The sequence below is a fragment of the Mus caroli genome, unplaced genomic scaffold, assembly GCF_978045245.1.
Source record: "Mus caroli unplaced genomic scaffold, Mus_caroli_1 scaffold_16, whole genome shotgun sequence".
Classification (NCBI taxonomy): Eukaryota; Metazoa; Chordata; class Mammalia; order Rodentia; family Muridae; genus Mus; species Mus caroli.
In genome coordinates, this window is record NW_028227271.1 from 96,644,472 (window position 1) to 96,662,516 (window position 18,045).

Below are 18,045 nucleotides of genomic sequence, written 5' to 3' on the forward strand. Positions count from 1 at the left end.
AGGCAAGTCCACCAAGCCTTGCTCAAGATGCATGTTTCCCACTTAAGGACCAGAGAGTATTAGTTCAGTCCATGCTGGTGTATGTTATCTGAAAAAATAGTTCCATAGTCAAACTTAGGGGAATGTTAGAGAGGTTGATTTATTCCAGGACGGTTACTTAAAAGACCCTGGCTTTTAATATACTGATGTGTATTGTGAATCTTCAAGACGAGGCCATGGTATGCAAATAAACTCTAGTTTCCCAGGCTTGCTTGGCCATGGCCCTCCAATATGATGATGTTACACACAGCATTCTCTGGGAAACCCTGTTCTTGGACTGTCTCTGGGAGAATTAAATCATTCCTTTTAGTGATTTAAGTGATAGCCTCATTTGGAGACCTGTAGAAGATTCTGGAATTCTGTATTGGTTACCCCATTTTTCTAATCAAAATTTTATTTGCTTAAAATCAGAACAGTTAAACATACATGTCACATATTTAATCTAATCAGACATTATCCCCAACTCAAATGATTCTGTATGATATCTCATGATTATGAGCCAGAGTCTCAAAGTCCAAGACAAGCTGTTTCTTCACTTGGTGCCTTCTTGAAAATGTAAAAGTACAAACCCTTTGTGAGTGTTTTACCCACCCACACTTCTAAAGCATAAGTCTAGAGCACCTAACTGGTCTACCAACTGATCTCAGCTAGGTTTTATAAGAGAGAGATTAATGTGAAGGTAACTTTTGCCCTAGCCTTAAGGGGCTTGTTTTATAGACTAAAGTAAACACCTTGAATTTCAATTTGCAAGCACACAGGGAGCCAGAAGATTCCAGAGCACTGGCGTCATATTCTGCCTGTGACTCACATAGCTCAGTGGCTGAGCGTTCTCCGCAGCTGCAGCTTCCAGCTGGCCACCAGATAGAACCCTAGGTAGTCATACACGGCAGTCACGTGGTCTGAGATGACCGAACAGGCATATCATTGCGACATAGCCTGTTTGTGAATGAAAGCTGGACTGTCCTTGTGCCAAACCCAGATGGAAAACAAATGCTCAATCATACTGGTTGTTGTGGGCCTGTGGTGGTTGCAGCAGTGAACCTGCACTAAGTTAGAACTCTGCTGGGAAGTGCAGTCCTGCTCATAAGTATGTCCTCCTTCTCTCTGTGTGAGTTCCCCACCAGTAGCTCAAGATCAGTACTTAAGCATTCTGTCATACTCCAGACCTGATGGACTTAAAACTAGGAAATGCTTCGTAGAATGGCGGCCAAACATGTGTCCGCCTTCCCAATGGTTCATCAGGTCGGGAAGATCCCACGTCTTACCTTTAGTTCTTTGCTATATGTATGAAGGACTCTCTGTAAACGTTATTGCATTGTAAATGTAGATCCTCAATTTTCCATTAATTCATTTCACGGTTTAAGGAATGATAAGTGGACTGTTCTGTGTCCTCCATTGTTGGTTACTGTCATTTGATGGACAGCATGTAGCACTTATCCGTGTGTGCTGGAATCCAAAGTTCTATCCTCATGCTTCAACCGCAGTCATTAACCCCCGTGTCATCTCTGCATCATCATTACTGTCTTTTATCTCTAAATCATTTCTTTAAAAGAAAGGAAAGAATAAAAGAAAGGAAAGAAAAAGGGAGTCATGAATGGTAGAGGAAATGTTTGATCTGTAATGTTCATTCTCAAGTTGGTTGGATTAAGAAATTAACCAGTGAGGCACATTTTGGGGTGTCTCAGAGGGCGGGCCTTTCTAGATAGGATGAATTGAGTGACAGAGACCGAATATGAGCATCAGACTAATGAAAGGGTTAAAAAGGATAAAGCCAGTTGGCCTGCCTTTTATGGTCATCCCAAATGTGAGGAAGCTCCTAGTGCCACCCGTGTGACGTGCCACATCTGCGAGCTGCTCCTGCTGCCGTGAGCTTCCTTGCCATGATGGGCTGTAATCTCAAATTATGAGCCAAGACAAATCCTCCCTTGCCTAAGTGGCTTTTTGTTAAGACATTTGGTCACAGCAATAGGTAACTAAAAGAGAAAGGAAAATAGACAGGAAAAGCATCAAAAAGGAAACGTCAGAAATATGAGGCCACGTTTATCTAGCACCATAAGGAAAAGCACTGTGTGGTGTCAGATGAGGCGTCTCCAGGCAATCTCTCCTCTCGCTGTTTAATCATCCATATCACACTATGTTAACCTGATATTAGGAAATGTATAAAAGAAATGACTATAATCACTGGAAATAAACGACAACATCTAGAGAATGGTTCTCTGAAGCTAACAATGGCCAGAGTTAACAAACATTGCTAGAGTGAATTCTTACTCCCATAGGTAGGCACAAAATGGGCAAAAGACAGGTGCCATGACCATTTTAAGTACGAGGCATACTGAAGTACAGTAACGTTGAAACGAAGGGAAACAGGACCAGTTTATGATGGATATGGTTTGGCAGAATGTTGAATTCTGAGAAAATTGTATGGCGCCATGCAATTTGTCTTGTCTGGGCCAGTACAGCTGATTTCTTCCAGGCTGGGTTTTGGCTCTGTGGTTAGCTAGATGTTAAATCAGAGCTGTGGGGTTTAGGATGGCTCACTCATCTTGACCCCTGACCCACATGCCTCTTGATAGTAAGGCAGTTATTCTCAACCTTCCTAATGCTGCGCCTCTTTAATACAGTTCTTCATGTCGTTGTGATCCCCCAATCATAAAACTATTTCATTGTTACTTCATAACTTTAATTTTGCTACTGTTATGAATCATGATTTAAATATTTGATATGTGGGATATCTGATATATGGCCCCTGTGAAAGGATCCTTCAACCCCAAAGGGGTCAAAACACACAGGTTGAGAACCATTGCGTTAAGGGGCTAGCTGGGAGCATGTCTCTGATCAGCTAGGACGGTAACGAGTGTTTTCTCACCCACTGACTGAGTTTCAAAAGCAGTAAGGCTGTGCATGCTTTCACTAACCTCTGCTTGTCCTGCTCCCTAGTGTCTGTATGTATTATGATTCTTCGGGAAGTAGATGCCAGTGCAGGGTTAGACAGTTAAGAAATCTATTTCCAAAATGCCAATGAAGGAAAATGGGAAAGGAGCCAGATGAGGCTGATAGTCTTCAAGTACAGATGGTGACCCAGGCCCTCAGGAAAGAAGGAGGAGTGAAAACGTCTCTGGGCTCAATGTAGAGGTCCCAACCTGAACCTAAAACAAAGAGCTGTTTATCTAGTGTTTATCTAGTCCTGCATCCCAGCTCCCTTGACTAAGCATCTCCCATATCCAGAGTCAAGATATGCCACGACCCCTGCCAGTAGCTGCTATCCAACAGCTCTTTTAGTTTCTCCGTTATTAGACCCAACACTTTACCAGCTGAGAAATACTGAGATTTAATCCTACCTGTTGATTTAGCAGCCAAGGTAGGAGGCAGGGGCAGATCCTAATCAGAAATATTTGCTGTCTTATTGGGGGATGACATTTGCAGCATCTTCTAGGACACAAAACATTCTTGATCTTTCTAGACAAGAGTCTTTAAGCAGAGAGCTCCCGGAGTTTGGGGGCAGGGTATCTATAGAACTAGCTTTCTATGAGATAGCTAGCCAAATATCCAGTTATGTGTCAGGATCCCAGACTTTCCCAGCTAGAGCCCTGACCAGAGAACAGCAGGTTATCTCTAGAGCTAAACGTGTATACTGCTCATCTCGCTCTGCTGCTGCAAGAGGAGCCCTCTTTGAAAGTTGCTCAAGCAGTCAGTCCTGTGGTTTCCTCTCTCACTCTGTCTTTTCAGAGTGTCAGTGAAACTCAGCACTAACCAACCAATACTGTTGTCTTGTAGACAGAGTTTTTTCCTGTTGCTTTGCATGTATGAGGACAGTCATTTCATGCAATTCACTTCTGGTGACATCTCTACCAGTTGGGGCACTACTGAGCACGCTAGGAGAACTCAAACCTGTGATTGGAAGTAATTGTTTGCTCACAATTACACTTGAAAATAAATTCCAGTGAGAAGAGATTTGCTACTTACTAAGGGTCTTAGAAAGAGGGACAGGGGATTAGTCACATGTCAGTAAGCCCGCTTCGTGAGATAACCTAGTGCTTGCTTCCTCTCACTCTCAGAATCTACATCTAGGCAGCATAATTGAGTTTCATCATCTTTTTAGGAAGTAGTATCTGCTTTAGTTTTCTTAAGCTTGTGGCTCTGACACCAGGAAGGGAGCTAGCTAGTAGATTCAGAGTGACTTGATCTCTTAATGAGTTGGTGTGAATGGTGGAAAGGCATAGGTGTGTATCTGAAAGGTCAGTAAACTGGTAAGTAGAATGAGCAGCCTGGCCAGGTTCACACTTGAGGCTAGTAACCCTGCTCTAGAACCAGAATTTGCTAATAATTTCCCCATTTTATTTATCTAATTTATTTAGATTTCTCTACTTAAAGCATTTGATTCCATCCTCCTATTTATTTTCAGCATTTCGAGAGCTTTTTGTCCTTTGAATTTTTGGTTTTGTTTATTCTGTTTTGTTTTTCAAACAGGGTCTCACTCTACTAGTGAGGCCTCAGCCTCCCAAATAGTGGGGGAAGAACCCTAGAAGCTACTGGATGGAAACTCTCTCATCTTTGATGCCACCATGATTGAGACATTCGGACGCTGATGTGTTTAAGACTCTGTCAATGACACTGTAGACACGATGCCTAGGATATGCTAAACATCGTGTGAGACTTACTATCCTCACCATTGCCACCACCTCCACCACCACCATCCACCATCCACCATCCACCATCCACCATCCACCATCCACCATCCACCATCCACCATCCACCATCCACCATCCACCATCCACCATAAATGGGCACATTGGCTAGTCCAAGGGCCACAGCTGTGTGCACTGTGTCTGGAATATACTAAGAATAAAATGGGCATTTTGTATTAAATAAGTAATATGGTTGTTTGATATTTTATTTAAATATCTCTCAAGTAAGGTAGGGAATGATCTCAATACCTTCAAAAGCATAATACAAAAAAATGTTATTTTCTGTTGCTTTAAAAAAAAATGCGTCCTGCTAAGACTTATCTCTGTTAAAGCAAGTAAAATTTGTTAGAGCCTTTCAGTTTTTTTAAAGGAGCAAAACTATAATCAGATGAAATTAGTATTTTATCTAATATGTATATAATTTCCTGAATGATAAAATAAAATGTTCTTTGCACAAAATTAGTCTTGCCTGAATATAAAAAAGATAACACTTTGCTTGTGTTTCCTCATAGGTTCACCCTAAATTCCACTACAAGCAGGCTCACGACCCTGGCACAGACACGTCTTGTGTGGCTTTTTCCTATGATGGTAATGTCCTTGCTTCTCGTGGAGGTAGGTAACCAGATCTTGCTATGTGTTCCTGTATATAAGAAGATAATTTTAACTCTTAACAAATGTCACACTAATATCCCAAGGCTTCGTGGGACTGTGTTTTTGTTAATGTACCTTTGTCAGTCTGATGATGATGATGATGATGATGAAGAAAACGTGTTTTTAACTTGGCAGCATTGTCTGCATCCATAGTTACTAATTGGACTTGCAAGATGGCTCAGCAATTTAAGTGCTTGCTGTCGAGCCTGTTAAGCAAGGTCATTGTGTTCTTAGAGCTTGTGTGATGGAAGGTGAAGACAACTCCACTTTGTTGTCCTTTGACTTTCACATGCAAGCTTATGCTTGTTCTTGTACATACATGCAATAAATAAAGAAATGCATATGTAAAGAAACAATACAAAAATTACCAGTCAAAATTTATAAATTATGTTTTTTCATTTAGGATTGTTTTGTTTTGTTTTGTTTTTCAAGACAGGGTTTCTCTGTGTAGCTCTAGCTGTCCTGGAACTCACTCTGTAGACCAGGCTGGCCTCGAACTCAGAAATCCACCTGCCTCTGCCTCCTGAGTGCTGGGATTAAAGGCGTGCACCACCATGCCCAGCTCTTTTTTTTTTTTTCCCCATCAAATTTAATAGGACTTTGGTCTTTGTGTCTGGCTTTTGCTTTGGTCTTTGGTCTTTTGTAAATGATCATCCACATTTGTTTTATTCTCTGGGTATGCATTCTTAGCAAGCACTCTACCACTGAGTCATATCTGTAAACCATGGTGTCTTTGCAGTTAGCTCAGGTGGGAACTCAATTGGCTAGCCTCAAACTCTCAATTCCCCTGTTGCCTTCAGATGCTGGTTGCTACACAAATGTATATCCACCTGCCCAGCTACGTGCCTTTATTTGTTCTCTCCTACTCTTATTATTCCATGCCTAGTATTTCAAATCCTCTGTTCGTTGGCCATTGGTATGCGCCCCACTTCTTAGTTTAAACACTAATATAGTTTAGTATTGTAGGCAGACTTTCTAGTATCTAACTGCTATGCTTTATTCTATATTGTTGGATTATCAGCTTATATCTACTCATCTGGTTGCATGTTTGTTGTTCCTGGTGTTTGCCATATCCAGTTCACATGGGTAAGGCAGTGTGTTAGCAGAGGGGACGACGAACAATGGGGGCAGCCTATGAACTCACTTGTGACAATATGGTGACATTCCAAAGGTGAATTTTAGGAAGTTCTTAGAGTACAAAGTTGTGACTTCAACAAGTTATGGATTAGTCCCTGCCCAAAGCCAGGTTTCAGAGGAAGAGTCCCTGGGGACAGAGGGGTTTATTAACTCCACTCTCAACTACAGCTCATCCTGATCCTTATTGGACTCAAAGGGCTGAGGCCAGTCATAGGCTATGGGCATTGGGGACAAAGGACAGCAAAGACATTGAGCTTGGCTCTTGTTCTAGTCAGGGGTTTGTGAGTAGCTCTATAGAAATATAAAAACAGTATTCTTAAAAGAATATTCATTACTCTTTAAGTAGCATGGAAAGTTGTACTTTCCCAGCAAAATGAAGAGTAATAGCCAGGGCGGGATTACTCTGAGGGGCAAGGAATACCAGTAGTGTCAATGGAGCATTCCACCCACATGCTAATCGGAAAAATAATCTGTGCTGAGCTGAACTATTTTCAGTCCTGCTGGTTCTGAAATTAAGGCCTCCCAAGGAAGCAGGTTATACACGCATAGCTCGGGGAGCCGCCATCTGCTCCAATGCAGTGCATTGGTGTACATTCTCCAGACTTGCCGGCAGATGCTAATCAATCCGGAAAGTAATTGCTGGGAGGATAACTTACCGTCATATAATTTTATACTATTTTTTGCAACTCCCTAAACAATTAAAAGGGGAAATATGCTTAGGTGCATGGGGTTTTCCCTCCTTCCCCTCTCTCCATTTTTCTTTACTTTTTTCCATATTCCCTTCTGTATAGTTATATACGATTGGGCAAACTTTAAGCTGGCCTGAGATCTTTTGTACAAAATTCACTTGTCCTTTTTTCTTTTTTATCCTCAATTAGGCGATGATACATTAAAATTATGGGATGTCCGGCAATTTAATAAGCCATTGTTTTCAGCCTCAGACCTTCCTACCTTGTTCCCAATGTAAGTTGTATTATCTTTTCTAAGTTGTTAATGTGTCTCTGTGTGAATGTTTTGTCTGTTCACCACATATGTGCCTGAGACCTGAGGAGGCCAGAGGAGGGCATTAGATCCCCTGAGACTCGAGTTACAGGTGGCTGTGAGCTGTCCTATGGGTACTAGGAATTGAACTTGGGTCCTCTGCAAGAGCAGCCAGTGCTTTTAAACATCGAATCATGTCTCCAGCCCCTCAGGTAGCATATTTGTTATGTAGTTAACATAAGAGAATGGAAAAGCAGTTGCTATACTGTTGCCTTGCATCGAGCATTTTAAGTTTTCTGGGGAAGGGACTTGAGAAGTGTTTGGTTCGTTTGTTTGTTTGGTTATTGTTTTTTTAATTTTGTGTATTTGTTTTGGGGGCAAATGATGTTGATTTGCCCATAATGTTGTGTGTATATTTGTTATGTAAACACAGAGGTCCTTTTGTCATTCACACTGTCTTGTCTGGAATGGCCAAACACATTATCTCCAGGCCACTAAGTTTGGCAACTGAAGCTTTCGGAGATTATTCTGGGGCAGCTGAGGTGGGATTTAACCGCTAAGTCCTGGAATTGGTGCCTAGGAAACTGTTTCTATTTTGGAAGAAGTGAAACTTTACATCTGTGTTAAATAATGACCAACAGGGAGGGTATGAAGGTAATAGACACATCAAATATGAGACACTGTGTGGTAGCAGCCTGCCCACTCCAGCAGAGCCACCGCCTGTGGCATTGTCGCCTGATAACAAACCCCACCGAGGTACCTCAGCTTAGAATAGACACAAGAGCCTTTGAGCCATCACACCTGCTACAACAGTGCCTACTACATAACTTCTTTGAGTAAAATGTCAATTATTCACAATTAAGTGGCCAAGGCTCCTAAAATGAAGCCGTGGCATCAAAGACACCAGCTTGTTCCCCACCGTGCAGTTTTCTTCTGTCACAAGGCTTGACTTTTGGAAGGTGATCGTGGTGATGGAGCAAGTGCAGACAGTTCTTAAGAGTGGCCAGGACTTTATCAGATCTGTCTGTCTGTCTGTCTGGCTGACTGGCTGGCTGTGGGTACCCTGGATTGAACGTTTCCCATACTCGTTTTACATTAAAACATGTCCTAATGTGGAAGTTAAGAGCAAAGATTCCAGTCACCTGCCTACATTTGAGCCCCAGAAGTATCATCCTGGATGCCACTGTGCAAGGCTTATTTAACTTCTCTGTCTTCGCTTCCTCATAAGTATGTGAGGAGAACACCAACCTCATAACATTATTGTGAAGACCCATCCAGTTACTTAAAATGCTGATGTCTACATCGTATTGGGCATTAGCTCTTTGGAGGGGATGTTTGTGTGCTTTAAATTCACTCATTGATGCTGCCCTGCTGTCTGAGAGCCACGCGTTCATACTCACCACTCTCCTGTGTGTAGGACCGACTGCTGCTTCAGCCCTGATGACAAACTCATAGTTACCGGTACCTCCGTTCAAAGGGGGTGTGGCAGTGGCAAACTTGTCTTCTTCGAGCGCAGGACTTTCCAAAGGGTCTATGAGATCCACATCACAGATGCGGTACGTATCTTCTTTTTCTTCTCTAGTCTTGAGAGTGAAATGAAGTTTGCATCTGATGTTTGTAATGTTTTGTTTCCAATAGAACATAAACTCTGGCCTTTACAGTCTAGTGGTAGTTTCTGTTTTTTTCTCTCTATAAGACTTGTTAGGGCCTTGTAGACTGGCTGATCTACACCATCCCTTCCCCCAACCCAGTGCTTCCCAGCGGCTCAGCCTTTAGTTAAGAAAGGACGAGCCTGGTGGCCATGCAGTCCATAGGAGGAGCTGCGCACACCGTGTGTATTTCTAAGCAATTGTGAAGGCTTATCCCCTGCGACAGAAGGAAGTTCACCTTTAAAACGTTGAAAGGATCCTGCCTGTGAACACCATGGCAATAAGAGAAGGCCACCATCCAGTGGACTTCATAGCTTTACGTATTTGCACGACTAAAACATTTATGTTTAACTCTGACACATTTTTGAAAAAAGACCCAGAACCTCTGGTTTTCTGGGCATACTTATAGGAACATTAAAATATTAGCACTCATTCATTTGTTCATTCATTCACACACGTGCATCCTGAGACTGGAGCCACTGTGGACTGCAGTAGTGATGGCGGTTCCAAGAAGAACCTTACAGCCTTTGAAGGTGTATCTTATTATTTAGTAAATAGTAAAGCAAACCATTGTGATTTTCTGAGTGTGAAAGAGGGCGCTTAATGTCTGTGTCACTTTCCTTTGGCTCCAGCCTTAGTAACACTCGGCTCCCACGGGGTCCTTCTGTCGCCTTCTCCAGTTGTTTCAGCTCTTTTTAATCTGTTGAGACACACACTTGAGTGTCTCAGACAGTCGACCAACTGCTCGGAATCACAGAGCTCCTGTCTCTAATGTTTGCTATAACTATAGCATCGCAGTAGTGTGTCTGTCGGCCCCGTCTGCAGCCGTGCTAGACTCTGAGCTACAAGTCAGGCGACAGAACGTTAGCAGCAGAGAGGCAGCTTCTAGCAGTGCATTCAGCTCTCCTGAAGTCCAGTGCCACGACACGACTGAAGCTGGCTGGAGCTCATGGTACAGTTGTAGGGGTACATCTGAGAGCCAACAAAAACCACTAGAGTCTAAGAGAAATAATTGATTGCATCAACTTTAATCTCAAAAAGTAAAACTTCAGCACTCATGTATGAAATTCTCAAAAAAATCTTAAACACGTAAAATTATTATAGTTGAGTATTTCTGATGTAGCCAACTTAAATGACTGTACATTTTCTTTGTTTTTGTTTTTGTTGTTTTTTTGTTTGTTTGTTTTGTTTGTTTTTTTGCTTGTTGAGACAGTGTTTCTCTGTGTAGACCTGGCTGTCCTGGAACTTACTTTGTAGACCAGGCTGGCCTCAAACTCAGAAATCCACCTGCCTCTGCCTTCCAAGTGCTGGGATTAAAGGCATACACCGCCACGCCCGGCTGACTGTACATTTTTAATATTATTCTTGGTGTGGCATTTTTCAACTCTAAGGACGTTGAAATATAAGTAAATGCAGGAAGTGCAGGTAGGGTTGCACATTGGCCGTGTTGGGCTTCACTTGCTTGTTGGAAGAACACACCATCCTACAGTTCTCTCCGTGGAACTTTCATCACCTCATGTTATATACTTACTTGTGTTTCATGTCTTCGACCAGGTTATGAATCACATGCGTGTAGAAACATTGTTTTCCTCACTGCGGAATCCTCGGGGTCTGCTGCATAGATAACTTTTGAAAAGCATAATAATGCATAATGTAAAACAAAGTTGTATCTTTGAGGAGTAAAAACAGGACAGAGGCATTTACAATCAGGAATATTGAATTAAACTCAAATATAAAAATGATTTTATTTTGTGCCTCCCCCCCCCCCTTTCTTTTAAAGAAAAACAAGGAATGACACATTTGGATCTGAGTTTTAGAGTTGTTTACTCTTGTTGAAATGGAAGGGTTAGATTTATAATGGTTGGTGAACATTTAATTTTTCTTTTTGTGCATTGGTGTGAGGGTATCAGATTCCCTGGAACTGGAGTTAGACAATTGTGAGCTGCTGTATTGGTGCTGGGAATTGAAAAGGGGTCCTCTGGAAGAGTAGCCAGTGCTGTTAACCGCCAAGCCATCTCCCCAGCCCCTGAAATGAGGTTTCTTGCTTGGAACCTTAGTGAATATTCTCTGAGATAATAACTTATCTTGAAGCTAGGGATATGGCACAGTTCGTGGTGTGCCTGTATAGATGTATGAATCTTTAGGTTCAGTACGCAGAACTGAATGGTATAAATTGGATATGTTAGTGAATGCCTGTGATTCCAGCAGTTAATTTTGAGGTGAAGGTAGGAAGGCCAGGAGTTCAAGTATATCCTCAGCTGTACATGGACTTTGAGGCCAATCTGGGCTACATGAAACCCTACTACCAAAACAAATTTATGTATTACCTATATCTGTATTTCTAGGAAAGACACTGAGCACTAATTGTTGATTTGAAAATATTTAAGTTTTTTTCATCATATTTTGTGTATAGGTTCTTACTACAGATAAAGAGATTAGGGCATAAGAAAACGTACATACAGTTTTGGGAGCATCATTTATAACTCATACGGAAGGCTGGTTCCTGATGGATTTAATGGGAAAGGCTGGTTGAGTTGATAGAGGATTGAAATGGTTACCCTTAAATAATAGCATCAAGAGGAGTGAGCAAACCAAGAGACAGTAACAAGGAAAAGGTTCCCTAAGTGAAGTATACATGACGAGCTAAGAAACAGGTTTTCAGAACTGTTTGAGTAGACAGATGGAGAGAAACATAGAGACCTGGACAAATCCACAGAGCTTGGAAAGAAAGGTCTGTTAAAATCGTTGATTGAGTGGTGGTGGTTGTGGGCGGCATCGTTAACACCAAACAGCTTAGTTATCTGTTTATATAGTAGAATGTTAGGCTAAAGGGGCTCTAAACTGCCCTGTGACCTGTTGCTTCAAGTTTTGCCTCCTTGGAATGTAAGAAAATAAACACATCCTTGGAATAGAGACTAGAGTGGGCACTGGGCTAGAGACCCAAGTTTTATTTATTTATTTTATGCATATGAGTACACTGTAGCTATACAGATGGTTGTGAGCCATCATGTGGTTGCTGGGATTTGAACTCAGGACCTGCGGAAGAGCAGTTAGTGCTCTTAACCGCTGAGCCATCTCGCCAGCCCCTTGGGGACCACTTCTTTTATTGCATGGTTGTTTTGTCATTAAAAACCCCAGCAGGGGAGGAAGTATGGGATGTAGAGCAGTCAGAGTGTGGACAGGGAAGGGAATAAAATCTGGAGTGTAATAAATGAGTGAATGAATGAATGAAAAATTAAGTTGACAAAATCTCCTAATTACTAATATGAATAAATCTTGTAAGACATTAAAAACACCCAGCAGTCACTATTCGCTTCGTGATTCCTCGTTCAGTATAGTGAGGAGCTTCTTGTTGAGTTTTGCTTTTCATAAAAGGTAGCGTCTGATGTTCTGTATCTCCCACCCGCCTGACATTACTGATAGTTTCTACAAGCTTTCTGGTAGAATTTTTGGTATCTATGATGTATAATATGTCATCTTCAAGTAAATGTACTCTGACTTCCTTTCATGCTTGCATTCCTCTAATTCCCTTGCTCTGTGGCTCCAGCCAGAGCTTCAAGCTCTGGACTGAAAAGGAGCAGTGGGGCCAGTGGCCATTCCTGATTTCAGTGGCTTACTTCAAGTCTGCCCTTGTTTCAGATGAGGTTGGCTATCAGATTCTCATATATAACCTTTATTGCGTTGAAGTCTGTTCCCTCTAGTTCTGCTTTCTCTAGAACTTGTATCTTGAAGGAATATTGGATTTTGTGAAAGCCTTTGAGATGATCATATGGTTTTTGTCTTTAATTCCGTTTATATCATTTATTTCATTTTCTGACTTATGTGTGCTGAACTGTCACCGCACCTCTGAAACAGCATCTTCTTGGTCATGATGTAGAATCTCTTTGATGTATGTCTATATTGAGTTTGCAAATATCTTACTGATGGTGTTGATCTGTGTTCATTGGGGATACCGGTCTGGAGTGCTAGAAGCTGCACCCTTCCCTGTCCGGGTAGCAGGGTAATGTTTGCATTCTTTTCTAAAGTATTCAGAAAGTTTTCTCTCCCTCTCCCCTTGCTTTCTCCCTTCCTCCACTTCCTCCCTCTGTCTCCCCTTGGCTCCTTCCCTTCCTTTTCTTTCTTTCTGAATAGTTTAAGAAGGATTGGCTTCATTGAAAGTCTAGTCAAATTCTCTTATCAATCGGTCTGGGCCTAGATTTTTTTTTTTTTTTTTAAACTTAGAAGGCTCTTTTTTAAAAACAAAACAAAACAAAACAAAACAAAAAACTACTATTTCAAACTCCTTGTTTGTTACCAGACTGTTTAAGTCATTAATCTTTTCTTGTTTTAATTTCTTGGTTTGAAAGAATCTAGAGATGTGTCCATTTCTTTTATATTTTTTAATGGAGTACAGGTTTGTAAAATATTTGAAGGGATGTTTTCTGGCCACTAGAGAGAATGGCTAAACAAAGGACAAGGCTTACCCTAGGTGTCCATTTCCTTCTCTTCTGCCATTCTCCACAACGTCCCGAATGAACTGAAGTGTAGACCCTATATGTCCAGTTCCATATGCCCAGGGTACGTGAGTATGGAGTACTTCGGATAGATCTGAAGCTCCGTGGTGGTTTTTACCTGGAATGAGTGATGCCTGGGGTTTGAGGAAGGAAGTGCTCTGAACCTACCTTCCTGCAGCTTATCATTTCACCTCAGCTACTGGAGACAAGTGCAGTAAGGGGGACCTGGAGGCTTTTCCACAAGAAGGGTTTTATTTATCGACTCGCCTCACTGACTCACTTTCACCAATATTGGCTGGATTATTTATAACTTTCACTAATATTGTTGTGTCAGAGTTCGTCTGATTAACCAAGGGAAAAGGACAGAGTTCTTTCTTAGGGTCCATTAATCTGATATTGGAAATTGTCCTCTACATCTACTGAGAAGAAAGTTACAGAATTCTGTTTAATTAAACAAAAAGAGAGGCGGGCATAGTGGCTCATAGCTCTGGGGAGGCTAAGGCAGGAGGATCACAGTGAGTTGAGGTCAGCCTGGGCTGTATGGATCCAGGAAAGCCTGGATGCAGAGTTAGCCCTGTCTTAAAAACAAATGTTTTCAATAAGAATACTGGCTGACTCTTTCTTTACTTAATTGTGTGAATTCCTGAAGGGAACTTGGGCTTGCATCTTCCCTTACTCTACAAGATCTAATCCTTCAGACACATCCCATCTGGAATAAGATAACTTTTTATATATTAATTCTCTTCTTATTGAAAATAGTAAATACAAAATTTTACAAAGGACAGAAGATTATGAAGAAGGTACTCCCACTACCATAGGTTATTCCAGATGTGAAATTAAAATTAATAACATTGGTGTTCAAGAAAATTGCTGTATGTATTACCTAAGCATATAAAATGGCAATATCCTGTAAAAGTATTACATACAATATATGTAATGTCATATTACATATACCATGTATGTAACAGTTTCATGCATGTTCTTGTGAGGGGAGAATACTTATATGTCAGGTTTGGAGAGCTTGAAGAGGAAGAATAGATGAATATGAAAGGGCCATAAAATAAAAGACCCTTCCTGAAGCTAGTTATTTGCCTTAATTTATAAGTGATGACCACTCAGACTGTAGTCAGCTTCTGTTATTTATGCCTATGGAGGAGAGCAGGGAGGCGATTCAAGTTAATGGATATTCCAGGAGTACACAGAGTTGGCTTCGGAATGTGTCTTTGTTCTTACATTTGAATATAGATATATGTGATCTGGGAATTCACTTCAAACAAATTATTGAAGCCATGCATGTGAGAGCTAGTCTCGGGAGGAGCAAAGGGCTCCATCTGTTCTTCCTTTGCTACTGGGAATAAACTGATCCTGTCTTACAGACACAGACTCCCAGCTCAGGCAGAATTGCTCCACCCTGAAAGCTTCTACGAGCTCAGGATTGGAGAAGCGTTTTTGCCAGGTCAGGATCATGTGAGGAGTAATACACAGAGCTGCCTGCAGTGCAGATGCCACCAGAAGTGAAACCCTAATCACTGCATTTGGCATTTATCTGCCTTCTCAAATATAGTGAAACCTTCTTAATGCAAAACACAAAGAAATGGGGAAACGTGGGCTTTGAATTAACTAGCTTTCCATTATCTGATTTCTATTATAGAGCAATCAGGCTGCCGGTTGCCTAGAGAATAGCAGTTGCTTTGAATTATGTATTATTTTTGAATAAAGTGATATCAGCTTAATGGCATTTCACTTTGATTCACTTTTTGAAGAATTAAATAATACAAACCCTAGAAGGAACCTGACCAATATGTTTGTATATAATAGAGTCTGTAATATTTGCCCACAGCCTAGTGGTGGGGCAGTTACCCTTGCAGAAAGCCAGGTTTTACAAGGTTGTTTTCTGATCTTTCAGGATGTGTGAATACATGATAAAGAACCTGGGAATGGATAGAAGATGCTGATATTTAGCATAAATCTGATGATGTAGTACCGGCATGCTTTCTTTAGCATTTTTTCTTGGTCATAACATCTAGCATATCTCTTAGGACAGTGTTTCACTGTCTATAGCCACAGTGATCAGTCAGTACAATTTTATCTAGGAGTAGGTGTTAATTGCCAAAGCAGAAAGATACTATCTGATATATAGTGAAAGACAGTGTTCTGGTTTTTATCTGCTTTCAGAATATGAAAGATGTGGCCATGAGACAGGCACCAAATGCCTTCTTGGGGTTTCCTGGAGGAACATGCTTACACATATTTGTATGGAGCTAGAACTTAGCTTGAATTGCCTGCTTAAGTAGCTTCCTGTACTGGCTAGTTTTGTGTCAACTTGACACAGCTGGAGTTATCACAGAGAAAGGAGCTTCAGTTGAGGAAATGCTTCCACGAGATCCAGCTGTAAGGCATTTTCTCAATTAGTGATCAAGGAGGGAGGTCCCCTTGTGGATGGTGCCATCTCTGGGATGGTAGTCTTGGTTCTATAAGAGAGCAGGCTGAGCAAGCCAGGGGAAACAAGCCAGTAAGTAATATCTCTCCATGGCCTCTGCATCAGCTCCTGCTTCCTGACCTGCCTGAGTTCCAGTCCTGACTTCCTTGGTGATGAAGAGCAATGTGGAAGTGTAAGCTAAATAAACCCTTTCATCCCCAACTTGCTTCTTGGTCATGATGTTTGTGCAGGAATAGAAACCCTGACTAAGACCAGCATAGTGGGATATTCCTGTGACAACCTGACCATGTTTTGGGGAGGACTGTGGAAGGACTTTGGAACTTTGGGCTAGAAGATCCATTCATTGTTAAGAGCTCTGTGGGATGTTGTGTAGGAGCTTGGAAGATAATGTTGAGAACAGTGCAGAAGATGGAGGCCTGGCTTGTGAAATTTCCAGAGGGAAGATTAAAAACTCTTTTCAGGGCCATTGCTATTTTGATTGTAAAGATTCTGTGGTTCTGGTTAGCTGGGGCTGAAGAATCATCTGTGATTGACAAGTTACCAGAACTACTAAAGTGAAACCTTTGCATTACTGGGACTATTGATGCTAGTTAGCTGGAGCAGAAATTAGCAGTGATTAAGAAGAGACCAGCATCGTTGAGGTGACATCTTCTGGGAAGTGTTTCCTGGGAGCACAAGAGGCTGTGTTCCAGAGATAGCCAAGGTTGTACCTCGTGCTGCAGTGGGATTTGGTAATGTGTAAAAGTCACCAAGGCTGTACTGGTTTTGAAGGCATGAAGGGGTCACACAGAGCAGCTGAGGCTCGGCACTGTGAGAGGCCATGGAAGGCCATTGGTGAAGGTGCAGCCTCAGTTGCAATTGATGGCCCAGGACTGAAGGGGTCATGCAAAGGAGTTGAGGCTTGGCACCATGGAGAGAGCCTATGAGAGGCTATTGGTGAAGCCAAGTTACAGTGGAAGACAGCAGCATTTTGGAGATGCCAGTACCATGAGATGACTACCAAGAACAGCAGCAGCAGTGGAGTACAGGCGGTTGGAGCCTAGAAGAGAATGTGTGTGCTACAGAGGGCATGCCTGGAGGAATGACCCGAGCCCTTGGAGGAGCCAGAAGATTGTGAGTTGGATCCTAGACATTGGATGGTTGGAGATTGATTTTTGCTTTTGATTGTGACTATGCCCTGATATTTTTCCCTCTTGAAGGAAGTTTTTTAGTGAAGCCCACAGTTAAGAGACTGAATTTTAAAGTACTTTGAATTTTAAAAAATACTGGATATTTTTAAAGGATTGAACTTTTAATATGTAAAGACTGTGGGACTTTTAAAGTTATTTAGATCTTGGGGATGAGGAAGAATGTAAGGGTTGAGGCTTACTAGTGATGTGTTTGTGTGTCAAGTTGACAAGGGGTCAATTGTACTGGCTGGTTTTGTGTCAACTTGACACAGCTGGAGTTATCACAGAGAAAGGAGCTTCAGTTGAGGAAATGCCTCCATGAGATCCAACTGAGTAAGTAAGTAAGACATTTTCTCAATTAGTGATCAAGTGGGGAGGTCCCCTTGTGGGTGGGACCATCTCTGGGCTGGTAGTCTTGGTTCTACAAGAGAGCAGGCTGAGCAAGCCAATAAGGAACATCCCTCCATGGCTTCTGCATCAGCTCCTGCTTCCTGACCTGCTGGAGTTCCAGTCCTGAGTTCTTTCAATGATGAACAGCAGTATGGAAATGTAAGCGGAATAAACCCTTTCCTCCCCACCTAGCTGCTTGGTCGTGGTGTTTAGCAGGAATAGAAATCCTGACTAAGAAACTTCCTAATATCCAAAAAGGACAAGCATCACTAAGACGTGATAAAATGACCTCTCTATTCTCACAGAATCTGTGAGTGCTCTGTAAGGGCAGTACACAGGCTGTGAAATTCTAGTCTATTGGTGTCTGCCTTAGCAAGTCTTGAAGTGTTTTACAAGGAAGGTGATAGGGAC

General features: G+C 41.8%; 1 protein-coding gene across 1 annotated transcript in view; it reads left to right on the top strand.

Annotated features, from left to right (window-relative positions):
• The window catches only part of Wdr70 (WD repeat domain 70), a 204,928-nt gene that overhangs the window by 156,999 nt on the left and 29,884 nt on the right, over nt 1-18,045 (top strand). Inside the window, exons 11-13 of the mRNA XM_021183813.3 lie at nt 5,237-5,336; nt 7,391-7,475; nt 8,911-9,049. Of these exons, the coding sequence (XP_021039472.1) occupies nt 5,237-5,336; nt 7,391-7,475; nt 8,911-9,049 (324 nt within the window). The remainder of the gene's footprint in view (nt 1-5,236; nt 5,337-7,390; nt 7,476-8,910; nt 9,050-18,045) is intronic.